This window comes from Notamacropus eugenii, chromosome 3 (genome assembly GCF_028372415.1).
Source record: "Notamacropus eugenii isolate mMacEug1 chromosome 3, mMacEug1.pri_v2, whole genome shotgun sequence".
Taxonomy (NCBI): Eukaryota; Metazoa; Chordata; class Mammalia; order Diprotodontia; family Macropodidae; genus Notamacropus; species Notamacropus eugenii.
This window is the reverse complement of record NC_092874.1, coordinates 149,999,283-150,016,232: the sequence shown is the minus strand read 5'-3', so window position 1 is coordinate 150,016,232 and position 16,950 is coordinate 149,999,283. Positions and strand designations below refer to the sequence as shown.

General features: G+C 40.1%; 1 protein-coding gene across 4 annotated transcripts in view; it reads right to left on the bottom strand.

Moving 5' to 3' along the window:
* ATXN7L1 (ataxin 7 like 1) overlaps nt 1-16,643 on the bottom strand; it is a 269,784-nt gene extending 253,141 nt beyond the window's left edge. For 3 of the 4 annotated variants that reach the window (XM_072653089.1, XM_072653090.1, XM_072653097.1), the window contains exons 1-2: nt 16,198-16,643; nt 15,569-15,637 (exon numbers count right to left, since the gene is read on the bottom strand). In XM_072653089.1, coding sequence (XP_072509190.1) covers nt 15,569-15,637; nt 16,198-16,378 — 250 coding nt within the window. In that variant the 5' untranslated portion in view covers nt 16,379-16,643. The remainder of the gene's footprint in view (nt 1-15,568; nt 15,638-16,197) is intronic. The other variant, XM_072653092.1, reaches the window with a different exon arrangement.
* Between the last annotated feature and the right edge of the window lie 307 nt (nt 16,644-16,950).

Sequence of the window (16,950 nt, the reverse complement as noted above, 5' to 3'; positions counted from 1 at the left end):
CCAGGGATACAAATAAAGGCAAAAAATAGTCCCTGCCCTCAAGGAGCTGACCATCTAATGAGGGATAAAACATGAAAATAAGCAAACGAGATATATACAGGATAAACTGGAGGTAATCTCAGAGGGACTGCCTTCAGGTTCAGTATTCTTAACATTGGTCGAGCAATCCTACATGCAAGCCATCAGAGGGGCAGAAGATTTCTTGGGGACATACCACATAAGAATTAATGCTCATAGTTAGGGTATTTGAAAAGATTTAGTGAGGCAGGGGTGAAAACACTGGATCTGAGACTAGCTATGTGTCCACAGGTAAACTGCTTAATCTCTCTCAGCCTCTATTTCCTCAGCTGTAAGTTGGAGAGAATAATAACTGCATTACTTACCAAACAGTGTTGTTGTGGGGTAGGTACTCTGTAAAATGGTATATCAATATGGTTATTATTATTACTAATGTTTTAGTGCTGGCAGAACTGCTGACCCTAAGCTGTCATGCTGATTTGCTCTTAGTTTCAGATAATATAGATGATTGTTTAACAGCATTAGATAATCTGCCAGTACCCATTATTTAAGTTATCTCAAATACACAGGATAAATCAATGATGTCCACAGGTAATCCCCAGATTGCATTTCTGTTAATACAGGTGCGCCTTGTTTTATATACTGCTGGAGTTCTGGCCCTATGCTCAGTTCTGAGGTGAATGTGAATGATCACCAAAGACTTGTGATCAAGTTGAGGGACAAGATGTGCACAAGGGAAAGAGAGTTCAAGGCAATACATGACTGAGTGTCCAAATGAGTAACATAAATAAATTGTTAGAACAGGTTGGGGAAACCAGTAGAGGATGGAATTAACTTTCCAGCTTGTGTCTCAGAAAAGACCCAGTTGTTACTGCCTCCTCTACAGTCTTTGAAATTGGATTGTACTTGCTTTGTACATTATTTTGTATTTACCTATATGTAAACATGATGTTTCCCACACAGACAGTAAGCTCCCTGAGGACAGGGATTATTTTGTTTAGGTCTTTGTATTCTCAGCTCCTGGTATAACGGCTAGCAAAGAGTAGGTATTTAATAAATGCTTACTGAATAATTGAATGGCTGGGAAGGCTTTTTGGAAGAGAAAGAACTTGATCTCAGGCCTGAAGGATAGATAGGATTTGGAAAGGTGTAGATAGACAGGAAAGGTATTCCTGCCAGGGAAAACAGCATGAGCAAAAGCTAGGAGACAAATGAGCCTGGCTTTTTCAGGAAGTAGTGAGCCCAGTCTGGTGATATCAGAAAATTCTTACTAGAGAATACGGTTGTTACAGAGTTAGATAGGGCCTTAGAGATTATGGAGTCTACACCCCTCATTTTTCATTTGGGGAAATAGGTCCAAGATGTTAAGGGACTTGTCCAAGGTCATACAGCTGGTGTGGAGTTGTGATTTTTCAGGTCTTCTGATTTCAGATCCATATCTATTTACCACATAACCTTGCCTTTCTCTGGGAGAGATGATAAATGGGGTCAATTATAGAAGGGGCAAAAAGCTAGGATGAGGAGTTTAAACTAGTTTTTAGGGAAAACATGGAATAGTGGAAAAGGCACAGGTCTTGTGGTCACAAGAGACCTGGCTCTGATTCCTGCTTTTGATATTAACTGGTGATCCCATGAACCTCAGTTTCCTCATCTGTCAAATGGGAACAATAATACCTATAGTACCCACCTCACCAGGCTATTGTGAGGCTTAATTATACGAAAATGTACTCTGCCAACTTTAAAGCATGATATAAATGTCAGCTATTTAGTCAATGGGGTGTCATTAAAGATTTTTGAATCCAAGAGAAACATGACAAATTTGGTGTTCTAGGGAGATTCATCTTGAAGTTGTCTATACAGCTGACTGTATAAGGGAGAAGCTGGAGTCAAGGAACAGTTTGGAAAATGATACAGATGTAAGATGAGGACTGGGATTATCATGATAGCAAGGAAAGAGGGAGGAAGTCATTTAAAAGAAAGAATAAATAGGACAGGGGGACAAAAAAAATTGTGAAAAGACTAAGTTTTCAGATAATCATACTTCCCACATTTACATAGAATTATTTCCCAACCATAACCCTGTGAGAGATTAAGTACCAAATATCTCTGGCTCAGAGATGTTAGATGATTTGCTCAGGTTCATAGTTTGTGTGAGAGCTGTGACTTGACCATTTGGAACTCTCTTCCTCCAAAATACATACACTATCTTTCTAACTTGGGTGCAGGGGTAAACAGAGGCAGCAGTGAAGGAAACAGGGAAGTCAAAAGTGGAAATGAATTTGAATGGGACTGAGGGAAACAGAGGGGAGGCAATGAGTTTAACTTTAGATACAATGACTTCGAAGGGTCAGCGAGATATTTAAGCAGAGAAAGGAGGCAGTTTAGTGGACAGAAGATTAGACTTGAGTCAGAGGATGTGAAATCTCAGCTCTTCTGTGTAACCTTGGGAAAGTCCGAGATGGGGTTTGGCCAGATGCCCTCTAAGGCCCCTTCTAACCATAAAGCCATGAGTCTACAATCATAGGCAGTTGGAAATAGGAAACTATGAAACAAAATTAGTTTACTGAGAAAAATGAAACCAAAAAAGCAGAAGGTCAAAGAACTAGGTCTTCGGGAGTAACCCCTTAAAGGTAAGAGACACCACAGAAGGAATCAGCAAACAAGAATTTAAAACTTTTATGTAAAATATATATTTGCATTGGGCAAATTCAATCATATTTCAAAAGTGCTAATGCAGCTTATGATTTAGAGAAATCCTATTTAAAATCCTTATGTAAGGCAGGTAATCATTCCTTTCACTTATCCTTTATGTAAATCTGGATTTTCATATACTGAGCTTACTGAAATCAAGGTACACCTGTATTTTTAATTCTCTTCTGTCACCAAGCCTTTGTCAGAGCTGCAAAAAAAAAAAAAAAGTAGCAGAACTAATTTTAATTTCATATCTCTTTCCTGTTGCTGGTCTGTTTCTGAAACTGAAGGTGGTAAGGAAGTGTTACACAAGGCAAGAGAAGCAAGAAGTATAGTCTATTAACTGATTAGATTGGATCACAAACTTAAGAACTGAAAGGGACCATGGAGGTCCCCGACATCATAAACCTCATTTTACATATGTGGAAACCAAGGGCTACAGAGAATAAGGGACATGCCCAATACAAATAGGAAGAAGCAGAGTCTGACTCCAAATCCAGCACTCCTTCCCTTGGGCCAGGAGATGACCTACACCCCATACACCTCAGCACAGCCACCTGCTCCATCCTCCTTGACCCTACTTCTACTATTTTTATAGAGAGAGAGAGAGAGAGAGAGAAGAGTTTTATTTCTTTGAGCTATGCTTTAGTATACAATCTTTTATGCCTTGGTCAATGAATGCTCCAGTGTTAGGAGAGAGTTGAGTCAGCAAGCAAGTATTCATTGGATTCTAGATTTCATTGGTGTCCCTGATGGTTCTTGAAACCTCAGACTCCAAAGTCCTCTGACTGAGGGACAAGCAAGTAGAAACCAACCTTCTCAGATTCTCCGTTTTTTCCCACCAACATCTTTTTCTGAGAAAGGAATCACCAATTCATCCGTGACCTAAAGGCTTATTATTTATGAAATGCATAAGAGCCCAAGTTAATCAATTAGGTGAAATCTGGAATCACTGAAATTGAAAATTACCAGATTATATACAGTAAAAGTAATTTAGACCTTTTCTCAATCCATACTAGTCTAAGGAACGTTGTCTATTCATTCAGCCTTGAGACAGACTCTACCAGGTATACCTCTGACTTGAGACAACAAAGACTTTCAAACCTCCTTAACAAGTATTTCAGAACCTATGGAAAGGATGGTCCTAAAGTGATCCATACTGAAAAGTCATCTCTATTCCATCCCTTAAAGGATATCACCCTTCATTGCAAACCCTTACAATCCCAGTGCCAAAAGGGAAATTGAAAAGCAGCCCAGAAAATGTTAAAAAGGAAAAAAAAGAAGAAAGAGAAAGGGAAAAAAAAATCACTGTAGATAGATGCCCCTGGAGTTGCTTGGCAACCATCTTTTCTAACACCTTCTTTCAAAAAAGGAAAGGTTTGAATCTGCACCAAAGATTTCATTCAGGCCGGTCCCCTGCCATTAAAGGCTCTGAAATTAACACCTTCAGTAAAAGTATTGGGGAATCACAGCTGAATCTCAAAGATTCCCTGCCCATCATGAATGTTCTAGTGCTGTATCCCCTCAGAACAGGTCTCCTTTGGGTTGGGGAGAGGCAAGAAACAGTGAAAGAAAAAGGCCATTCAAACTTGACTGGATTTCCTAAAAACAATGTTGCCTGTAGATCTTGAAGGAATTTCTCAAGGGAAAGGCAATCAATCCAAAGGGCCAAACTCTTCATCACCGCTGGAAAATTCTGTTGTGTAATTCTAGGCCAAAACAAAGAACTTGATCTCACAACTCTAACTGTGCTACTGAGGAAAAAAAGACTTCATACCTTTTGCTAGTCTCACAACTATACCTCAATTGGTGTGTTTACCCCTGAGGTATGATGGGAACACAAACTGGGGATAAGGCATTTGCAAAGGCTATCCAATTGTCCTGTCTCATCTCTGATCCCCTTGTAATACCTCCTTATTTGTGGCAGATTGAAGCACAGAACTGACTCGGTCCACCAAGTCCACTACTCAATTTCAGAATGCTTTTCTTAGACTGTATGTAGTCTTGGTTAACGTGGTAGGTGCAAGGAAGAAATTAATGTGGAGAATAAGGAGGCATGCCACCTGATCATCTAGATGGGGAGACCACAAGAGGAGTGCATCACAGGATTTTATACCAGATTCAATTGATTCAATACTAAGTATTCTCAACAACCTACTAAGAATTGCTCACAGTTTCTGTGGCCTGCTGTTGGTGGCATTCTCAATAGAAACGCTCTAGAGTCACCATAACCTGGTGACAGAATTTGAGTTATTCTCTTTTTTATTCCTGTGAAACCCAAAGAGCCACCGATGTATGAGAGGCAAAAGACTTTATCAGCACAAGTAAGAAGGCTGGGTTTGAAGGAAGGATACCTGCATTTGCACCCCTGCTCTGGTTAGCTAGATGACTGGAACAAGTCACTTAACCTCTCTGAGACTTAATTTCCTCATCTGTAAAATGGGGGTCATAAATGCTTACCTCACCATTCTTGTGAAGGAAGGAGTCTGTAAACCTCCAAGTGTTGTAGCAAACTGTTACCGAATAGATCAATCAACAAGCATTTATAAGCACCTGTTTTGTGTGCTAGGCACTGAGAATATAAAAGCAAAAATGAAACAATCCTTGATCTCACACTTGAAGGATCTATGCAATATAGATTGCAAACCACCTACAACTTATTCGTATACATATAATGAATTCATACTTAGCAGACAATCTTCAAGAGCTGCAGGCTCCCCAGAGGCCTTCAATGACTTATCTATGGTCATATAGCTAGGAATTATCTGAGGCAGGTTTTGAACATAGTTTTTTCCTGACTCCAGGTGTAGCACTCTATCCACTACAAAACAGTGCTTCTATAATAATGATTATCATAAAAAAAAAATAGAGAATGTCACCTCTACTCAAAAGACATTCTCTTAAAGCAGTGAAATTGCTGCAACACAATAAAGTGGAAAAAACGTTATATCTGGAGCCAGAAGACTTGGGTTCAAATCCTGCCTCTCCTACTTACCACCTATACAACCTATATAACACTAAAGTACTGTGGGCCTCACTACATCCCATTTACTAAATTTCTTCCTTCGGTGCAAGTATTGGGGAAAGCATAGCCTATGATACTTATGATATCTTATTCTCTGGCTTTGGGTAGCATATAGTAAGGATTCAATTTCTTAGAACTTTCCTTCAGTGAAAGTAAATTGGGGAAAATATAGCCTAAGGTACTTACGATATCTTGCTCTTTGGCTTTGGGTAGCACATAGTAAGGATTCGATTTCCTAGAACTTTATATCTACCGTAAGTCTAATGAAACCAAGCTAGGAACACAACTATTCCATTTCCCAATTCAGATGAATGAAACATGTAAGACCTAGCTAAACTAAGTTCATTATCTTTCCCTCTAAATCTACTCCAACCCCTAACTTTGAGATTTAAGTCAAAGGTGTCAGTCAATCAATAAACTTTAAGTGCCTATTATGTGCCAGGAACTGTGTTAAATGCCCTTCTTTCAGGTACCCAAATTTAGAGTCTAAGAGATATGCTTGAGTCTTCACTCTCTTGTACCAGCCTCTCTCCCCTTGTGGCCAATAAGTTGTCAAGTCTCACTGAGTCGATCTCCTCACTATTTCTTGCTTACTTCCCTTTCTCTCCATTTTTACCACAACTACCCTCGTTTAGACTCTTCCATCCTCTCAGCCAGACCAAGGCAATAGCCCCTAAGTGACTCACTCCTGCTCCTACCCAGTCTAGTCTTCTTTACTGCAACCTTCAAAAAATTAGATTTATATTACTAACACAAAGGTCTGACTATACCCTCAGCCCACCCTTTCCTCTCTTGGAGAAGCTTTAGCTGCTTCCTACTGCCCCAGGATAAAATATAAACTCCTCTACTTAGCATTCACAATCTGGCCCATCTTCCCAGTCTGACTTCATATTGCACTCTCCAGCCAAACTTGCTATTCCATGTACATAACATTCCATTTCCTATCTCCATGCCTTTTTACAGTTTGGACCCTATGCCAAGAATGCTTTCCCTCTTCAACTCCAGTTCTTGGAACCCCAAACTCAGTTCAACATTCAATTCAAGTCCCTTCTTCTCCAAGAGACTTTCCCTTCATTGCTCTACCCCAACCCCCAGCCCCAAATTATCACTTTTTTATTTATTTTGCACATACCCTACAAGTCCCAACCCCAAATTATCACTTTGTATTTATTTTGCACATATCCCACATGTAAAACTTAGCAGCAGGTATGGGTCAGAATTAAAATAGGTTAAACTTCTTTGGGCTGCAGTTAGGTTTTTAGCAGCTCATTTTCCAGGCAATTAATGATTAAACTACTTTGCAAATAAACCATATTTTTAAAAAGGGAAATTTTAATTAATATCAATTACACTTATTACTCGAGATTTTTATTTATCATGAAATCACATTAATGTTAAAAAAAATTACTTTGCTAAGTGGTGTAAGTTTTAATATATTTTTCTGGTTTTCTGTTTACATTTAGTTAATGGGACATACTACACTTCTTGTGATCAATTAGTTTATCATACTCCAGAACCATGTTTGAAATTGATTTCTTTAGAAATCTGAAAACTAACCTTAGTAGCCACCTTATTTTCTGAGTTTACTTCCTTGAAAAACTGTTGATCCCCACTGAGATTTTTCAACAATTTAGATGCTTTAATTTGTTTTTCATTGGTATCCAATTTGTTCAAGTCAGAATATTTCGATTTGAAATGGCGACGAAGATTGTATTCTTTCAGAAAGGATATTACTTCTCAGCAAACAAGGCATGATATTTTGTCTCATGTGTAAGTAAACAAATATCTATTTGTCCATTCTGGATTAAACACTTTATGTTCTGATTCGATCTTCCATTTTTTTTTAATCACCCATTTTACAAAGTCACCCCAAAAACCTGAGTGTTAGAACCACAAAATCTCCACAGCAACTGCTCACATACAAAGAAATATTGAACTGAGTATCTAACCTTAGAGAGAACACCAGATACTCATGTAACTTGGAGGGCAGCCTTGCAGAGAGGGAAGGGAAGAAGCTCTTGGGTTACTGCTTCTCATTGCATAGCCGGCATCAACTGCATTGGCATGTGTTGCACTCACTTTGTCCATGTTCAATGCCAATAATGACCGAAAACACAGCAAAAAGATATGACTCGTTCCTCTTAGAATTGAGAGAGACTGACAATGGTTGGTTGTCACAGGCCATGTGACAAACAGGAGAAATTGCACAGTGGCAACCCACCTACTAAGTAACATGATGAGTACAACCCTGACAAGCGGAAGGACAAAGCATCATTACTTTCTTTTATATCTTCCACATTTTTTGAGAGATGCCTGAAATCCTTCGGCCAGCTGTAAGCAGCCCATGGGCTGTATGTACAGTGCAGGCCTGTCCTATACATTCACCTATCTGCTGACATTTTGTATTCTCCCAGTAGAATATAAGCTTCTTGAGGGCAAGGACTATCTCACTTTTGTATACAAATTTCTAGCAAATAACACAGTACTTGGTCCAGAAAAGGCACTTAATAACTGCTTGTGGACTGACTGACTGACAGCTGATATAGTGGATAGAATGCTGGCCTTGGAGTCAGAAGGACTGAGTTTAAAACCCATCTCAGTTACTTACTAGGTGTGTGATCCTAGGAAAGTCACCTAACCTCTTCTTAGCCTCAGTTTTCTCATATATGAAATGAGGAGAAGAAAAGCACTTATTTTATATAGCTGTTGTGAGGACCAAATAAGATAACATATGAAAAGTGCTTTGCAAACTTCAAAGTGTTATACAAATGTTAGCTCTTATTTATTATTATTGTTTTTGTTACTATTGATGGGCTGTGGTCAGTGCCATTTGACTGGGCTTGTTCTCTTCCCCCAGCTACATTTCCATCACACATTACTGCTTTGGGGCAGGATCAGACATATTCCAACTTGACTCTGCAACAATCAACCTCCCCTTATGCCAGATGATTGCGTTGGAGTTCTATTCACCGTGATGGTATCGTAAGGGGACTCCATTTGGGCTCTACAGAAACAGCAGTATCAGTCATCACTGCTACATACAAAAAGCCTAGGACCAATACAAGTTTATCTTCTGAGATATGACACTGCTTTCTTCTTGCCTCCACATGTACTTATTTGATTAAAAATCAAAACTAAAATGTACCTAATGCCTCAGAATTGCATAACAAAATCCCAGGCACAAAATTAAAACCATTCACTTAAAAATAAAAACTTTCCCCAACAGCTGAATTCCAGTGGTGCCTGTCTCATTCTACTTTTAAATTGTTTCCTTGGGTGAGACGGAATGAACTGTAGGCTCTGGAGTGAAAGGCTCTGGTCCCAAAGGTTAGGAGAATCAGACTTTGCTAAACTGCGGGAAGAAGGGAATTCATAAACTTCAGTTTCAAGCACTAATTCTCTCTCTCTCCATTACTGCTATATTTGATGGTCATAGTCATTAACCTGACTGTAGCATTTAGATCTGAGTAGGCAGCAACCAACCTATTCAGAGTAGGAAAGTCTTTGGTTAAAAGGGATTATATACAAAGACAGGCTATTATTGTGACTAGTGCTACCATTATATAACTACTTCTGAAGGCCAAAACCATCATAAATAAAAGGTTACCCAAAGATACATAAAAACACACACAACAATGTATAAATATCGACTATACAAAAAAGAATCCTCTTCGCCATTCCCTCTAACCTGTTAAATTCAATTCTGAAGAAATGAACAGCAGGAAGCTGTGAAACCTTGGAATGAAGGAGGTGAACATGAACTCAAAGCCTTAGATAACAACGCAGTCCACTTGACACCAAGTACAGAAGCCTTCAAGAATCTAATCCTCTTCTGTCCTTTATACTTTCCAAACCCACAGGCAGCAACCCAGACACCAGCCTCTTCTCTGCCACGAACACCATCCATTCAGATGGATCCCATGTGTAATCAAACTCCCAAGAGTAATAGATGTGATTTCAGACATGATTTAATATAAGTACAATCCCTTAACACTTTACAGTGACAACTTGCACAGCTACAGGATCACAGATTTAGGGGTGTTAGGACTCATCTGAAGCAAAACTCTGATTTTACACAAGAGGAAACTGAGATTCCAGAAAGCTTGTAAGTGATAAGAGACTAGATTTAAAGTCAGATTCTATGACTTCAAATCCCAACTCTTTCTACTCTATTAAGCTGTGACATGATTTTTTTGACATTAGAAGTCATACATAATGAACATTAACCCTCTTAAATCACTTAAAAACTGGTATTATGGGATTTTAGAAATTTTTTCATCTCTAATATTTCTTACTGCTCTATGTCTAGTATCCTGTGATCTGAACAGCTGAAATGACAATTTACTGCTTGTGGTTAGAATACTGCTATTTGTCAAAGAGAAAAACTCAGCATAGAGTAGCTATAACTAATATCACCAAAGGCGGTTTACCTATAACTAGAGACCAAAAGCCCTTGTTATTTTTTTTTTTTTTTTTAAGCCCTTGTTATTTTAAGTTCCTAGAAGACACGGGCCATGCTTTGTATCCCCAACAGTGTCTACCCAATGCTCTTAGTATAAAAGGTAAACAATAAATGTATAAATTTGATAAAAGATATCTACAATTCAACCCAATAGCTTGGAACCTTAGTACAGCATTTAAGTAAGTATACTACGGATTTAAATAAGTATACTCTGACTCCTCTATTACAATTTTATTACATTATCATGGTTCTAACTATATTTTGTCATTTTGTGATATCCTGCATGAATCTATAGAAGGAGGAATTCACATAGATTGCAAAGGATGAGAAGTGCTACTGTATAACTTCTTCAACAGATGTAGTTTAGCAAAATGTATGTATCATATCCTGTCGACCACATTATGATAGAAAAAAAAAATCTACCCCAGCATCTCAACATGGGCACTCAGGCATATCAGAATATTAGGAAAGCATAAAAAATTGGAAGTGTCTTCAAAATTAACCAGAGGTAACTGTGGTTTTGTTTCTTTTAATGTTGGCTTTGACAGTTATGACCATGTACTTCTTGATCAATCAGGGTCTGATTACATAGGCCTGTGAATTATCCAAGGCCTTTGCTTCTCCTTTCCATTTTTTCTTTCTTCTGTTTTTTGGGCTACTCCACAGCTTCTCTTTACCCTTACAAAAAGCTAGACAAAGAAAGGGAAGGCCAATGAATCTCAAAATCAGCAAACTTTGCACACACAAAAAAAGGCTCACTAGAGAAAGAAATTGAAATTAATGGCTAAAGTAGCCATTAATAAAAGTTAACATACAATGCACTTACAGAACTGGAATCATTACAAAAAACAAAACAAAAAAAGCTCTCCAAAATTGTATCTGGGTAAACTGTGGATATCACTTATTTTGGTCCCCTATTATCATACATAACCACAAACTGCCTGCACAATGATAAACGAAGGTAGTTTATAGTTTTCCACAAATCTATATTACTTTTCTCCCTCCTTCCTTCAATACTCGTTGGCATTTCAAAAACATTTGCTTCTACTGGGAAGGCTGGAGTTCATTTTCTTCAAGTACAAGGCTTCAACGATGCATGCTCACATACTTTAACAACTAAAACTCTCTCAGGTCCTTTGCAGGCCTTCTAAACCCTACCTTTTGCCCTATTATCAAGGATGTTCAGATCAATACTCTCTTTCCTCCAAAACACAGTTTCAGCCCAATTCCACCAATGTCTCAAGAGAAAAGCAAGTTCTACAGTCACAGCTAGTCTTCAGTGGCCCCTTCACACAGTCTGCAAACTGATAATTTTCCATAAATTTACCTGCGTAACATCTGGGAACATTAAAATATAAACTACAAAGATGACAAGCTTCAGATCCTAAAAAGGAGGGCGTCCCATTCTGTGAGTTTCACGATACTTAAAAAAAAATTATAGTTCACAGGGCACTTTCCAAGCCTCTGGTTCCTATAAAGAATTCTGTAAACCTTCCTCAGCCATATATTGTAAATTGGCTAAAAGTATTTGATAAAACACTTCAATGATTCTTTACTGTATATACCCAGTTGAAAACATACAGGAATTGGTAATTTCTCCTTCCCTTTTCCTCACTCCCACCCCCCAGTCTAACAGGTTATACATTACTGGCTTGAAATTGTTGGTTTTCTAAAAAGATGGATTTGCTGAGGTTTCTCCTTGCCCTACTCCCTAACACCTTCTCTTTCTTCCTCCCCTCCCACAATTAATGATATATTCTAATATTCTGCAACGAAGGGAGCGATGTACAGTGGAAAGAGCCCTGGCTCTGTGGTCAGAGAACCTGCGTTCAAATCCCACCTCTGTGGCTCAGGACCCATGTGACCTTCAGCAACTTAATGTCCTTAAGCTCCAACTTTATCATTTATAAAATTATAATTATTTATAAAATTTATAAAATTAGGGAACTGGAAGACATGGCCTCAGAAGTTCCTTTCAGCTCCAATTTATGATCCTAAGTAGTTTTCTAGGACTTGTTCAAGATGACCAAAAAGAATAAGCAATACACTGCACAAAACAATCCACTTATAGAACTGGAATCATTAAAAAAAAAAATAATGAAAGCTCTCCAAAATTGTATTAGAGTAAGACAGTCAGTAAGAGGAAAACCTTTCGTATTACTGACTGTTTTATCTTCTACCTAAGGTGAAAAGAATCTTTTTGGAAGAAGTACCTAACATCTGATCCTGGATAAATACAGGTATATTTACTATTCATCAAGGAAAATATGATAGATGAGAATGAGTAGCTTTTGCAAATAACTTTCTATCATAAACAAATTTCTTCATGTCTCACATGCTACATTTCTGGGAATTGTGTTCTTATCTAATCTCAGTGCCTGACTGCTTTAAATGAACAATTAACTCATCAAAAAGGTCACAAAATATATGACTGAGATTTGAATCCACACCCCTAATAGCCCAAAGTCCAGTCACAAACTGTTGCCAGACAAACATTATATGGGATACATATAAACATGAGATGTAAGAATTTCTGACACCATGAAATTCAACAATTACAGGGTATATTTAACACGAGGTAGTTTTGTTTTTAATGTGAATGCTTTATTTTCAAAGCAAAGAAATTGTGTTCTTTCTATGACAGTATCTTAGATAGAGTATTTAACTGCTAAACCTTTGGCACCTGAATAACCCAGAAACATATGCAAACCATATCATATATTTAAAACGAGAATCTGATATGCCAAATACTGCTTGCCCATGCTCTTGATTAATTCTGGATAAATCAATTATAATTATATTAGGACTTTACATCAGAGATCCCAAAGCAAACATTTCATCTGTGATGTATAGGTAAGGATGAAAAGCTAAGGAAGGTTAAGGAAAGAGTGAATGGAAGAGGGCAATATTTCATAATTCTAAATATGTATTTGAATTGTCTATAAGTCCATCCACTATTTATCAAACCAATGGTTAGACAGCTATGAGATGATTATTTATCATTATCATCCTATCTGCCCTCTGATTAACTCAATCTATAAAATGTACATCAAATTCTGTGGAAGAGAGTATCTAACAGTATTCACAGTTACGATTTCTCATTCCCAAACTTTATCCTATTTGGCCACCATTACTCATGTACAAAGCTTTTTTTAAGATTTCCTTATTTTCCTCTACTTTGGTATATAAATCTATCTCGATACAAGCATATATATGTATAAACATACATATATAGTTTGTGAATACATAATGAATGCACACAGAGAGGGGTCTTGCTTTAACTCTATGGTACAGGATCTTATTAAAGGTGACACCATAATAATGAGGCTCTTTGGATACTTTTGGCAACTATACTTTCTTGGACTGAGTCCAAGATAGACCTATAGTATGTTACATTCCATACTATAGTGGGTCATGTTTTTAACATATGTGCATTTCTTAGACATAAAATAAAGCATACACACATATCTATACCAACAAATCTCTTAGGAATCTAGTACCACAACCTACAAGGCACATGAACAATGGGAAATCAGAACCCTTACTTGGCTAATTTCACAATTTATACCATATATTGACCACAGTGGGAGTCAATACAAATGTAAATAATCAAGCACTAAGTCTTTTCACTAACACATGACAAATAACCTAGTGATGTCTGAGGAAAAGTGCTCTCTATCTTTCCTCAGAAATCTCAGTATTGCATGGGAAAGTGGAATCTAAGAATGAGAGTCTTTTGGGAAAAAAATTCTAAGTCTGGAATTTGTTTCAGAATTAGCAGCCCAGTCACTGAATTCCATCTAATACTTTCCTGTATTATGACCTTGATTCAACTTAATTTTAAAAGGCCCTTCCACAGCATCTCGTGCGCTATCCTAAGAACATTCCATTGCAAGTGGTCTGTCTTATAGGTCCATGAGCTCTTAAAGACCTTAAGAGTTTGTCTGAAAAGGAAAAGGAAATGCTGGTATCAATTTCCGTTCCCAACTACCATGGCCTTCTAACACAGATAAGCACCCAAGTAGCCTTCTTAATGTAATTCCATCACTCACATCCTAAGTGCACAGGTTGAGATGGCACTAGAGTATTTGGAAGCAAAAACAAAAAGAAAAACCTCTTTAAAATGGAGTCTTATTCTTTATGCTGTTACTTAATAATCAGAATGCCAAAGCTAAAGTGATGCTAAAGAACTGTCCCTGTGTAGGCATAAATTTGACTCTCCAGGTTCTCTCTCCATATTTGAATGTCTTGTTCTCTGGAGAGTAAGGAAACAGACTGAACTTATAAACTTGCATGCTGTCCTCAGGTGTTAAATAAACAGTCAAGCTTATTACTACTTCATCTTTCCAGCTAGGGGCAGCTAGGCCTTGGGGGGGCTAGGGAGGGGGTTGGTGTATTTTCCCAATGAGCACTTCTGCTTTGGGGACGGCCCTTTGGCACTCTTATAGATTCTGCTGGGGGCTTTAATGCAGGGATGCTACTGTGGCCTGTTTTCAACCATAGCATTTCATACCTTCTTCTTTGACTCATGCCCACCCCATTCACAAGACTTCATGATAGCTCACTGCAATACAAACAAGTCCATCCTTCTGCTTAGCTGAAAGTTGCCATTAGAGTTTCCATTTTGGAATACACAGGCCACAGCCACATATGGCATGCTTGTATATGATAACAGGATGTGATTTATTTATGATGACCATGTGTGTTCATATGCACAGCACCAGCAGGTTACTGATCAAGGCCACAGCCTCACTTGCATGTTATTTGGTCTGCGATGACTTACTCACTATGTCCCATTTCAGGTACTGTATTTCCATTCTAAGGAAACATAGATGGAGAGGAGGTGAAGGCACACATACAGATGCTTATAACAATGCTCGCCACATAATGATCTGTGACCAAACGCAAATTGTACCAAATGTGAACCTCTTTAAAGACTTGCCATGTACAATTGTTTTTGATGGAGAGCAAAGGAGCTGCAGAAATTACTGGACATGTGGGGTCAATTAAACTCTTGTGAGTTTATCCACAGTTACTAACGACTTTTAAAAGATAAATATGCTTCAGGATGGTACAACTCAATGTGCATCTGGCTATTTCTGCACCAAAAAAAAAAAAAAAAAAAGCAATGTCCATTTGAGCAAGAACTGAAGTCTGGTAAACTTCTGTCTTAAACAGCCTTCCTCCCCCCTCTATTTGTATTTATACTTTGAAGGAAGTTACCATGAAGCGATAGTCACCTGGGCGTGCTCAATTTTTGACAAGCCTTAGTCACTCTGTAACCTAGCAGAACAATTCACATTATATTAGCTATATCCTGTGAAGATTCTGCCACACACACTGCCACTAAAAATGCCAGTGGTTTCACTTACCTTCTTTATTAAGCCTCATAACCTCCCTGCTTTTTCCACCCTCTTTTCCAGCCTCTTCTAAATCTACATCTGCAGATGAAAAGCAGAAAAAAAAAGCCAAAGTCAAGGGGGAGGGAAGAATGTTTATTTGCAAACATTTATATGAATATATAAAAACAGATGGATTCTACGGACTGCAGAGGACAGCCATCCCCAAATCAAAAAATAAATAAACAAACAGGGACAATGCCCATCTGTATCCCAAGTGCGGGTTCCATCTACCTGGCCCAGATAGGTATCTCTCCCCTCCCCCCCACCAGCCCCACCAAACTGTGCAGGCGGCACCAGAGCAGCCCTTTAAACCGACCGCGGCAGGGCTGTGAAAGCCCACCGGGGGCTGCGGTGGGAAGCCCGGGCGGACAGACGGACGCACGGACTGACGGCCGTGGCGGCCGGGCCGCTGCTGGGCACGGAGGCTCGGTCTCTACGTGTCTTTATTCGGAGAGAGAGGGAGCAGCATGGAGGACACCGGGGGCCACTCGCTCGCTCTCCCCCACACACTTTTTTCCTTTCTCCCGTGGCTCTAGGTGAATGGAAAGGTTACAGGACAATAAAGGAGGAGGAGGAGGAGGCGGCGGCGGGGTTCTTACTGTCGGAGCAGTGTATTTTGGCGGCGTCGATCCAGGAGGACCAGGGCTTGCCCAGAAACGCCTCCGGACTGGGCACTTTGCGATCCAGTGTCGCCATTGCTCTTCCTTCTTGTTGCTTTTCCCCTTTTCCTTCGGCAGCAGCAGCCGAGAGACACGGGATTCGAGAACGCTCCGACGTCATCTTCGGAACGTTCCGACATTGAGTGTTCTGAGAGGGGGAGGGGGAGCAGGCGAGAGAGAGGAGGAGGGGGGAGGAGGGAGGGGGAGGGGGAGGAGAAGAGGGAGGAGGAGGGGGAGGAGGACGGCGGAGGAGGACCGGAGAGGAGGAGGAGGGGCCGTCGGGCGCCCCAGAGCCAGCTCCACTCGCAGCCCCGACGGCCGCCAGAGGCAGCAGAGAGGCGCGCTGCCTGAGAGGGCCCGAGACAGCCGCTCCCGGAGGTGCAGGCATTGGCTGGGGGGGAGGGGGAGGGGGAGAGGCGGGGGGAGGAGGGGGGAGGGGCGGGGGCGGGGGAGACCCGGGCCGGAGCGCGTCTCGCGGCGGGTAATGCTTCTGCTGCTGCTGGCGAGCAGCTGCCGCCGGCCTCGGCGCGACCGATCCGCGGGGAGCCCCGGCGGGAGGGGCGGGGAGGTGGGGGACGGCCGGGGCCCGGCGGAAGACAAGTCTTTCCGGGAGAGTTTACAAGTTTGCCCATCCCCTCCTCGGGCGCCGGCAGCCGGTAGAGCGCTCGCGCGGCGCACGCTGCGGACCGGACG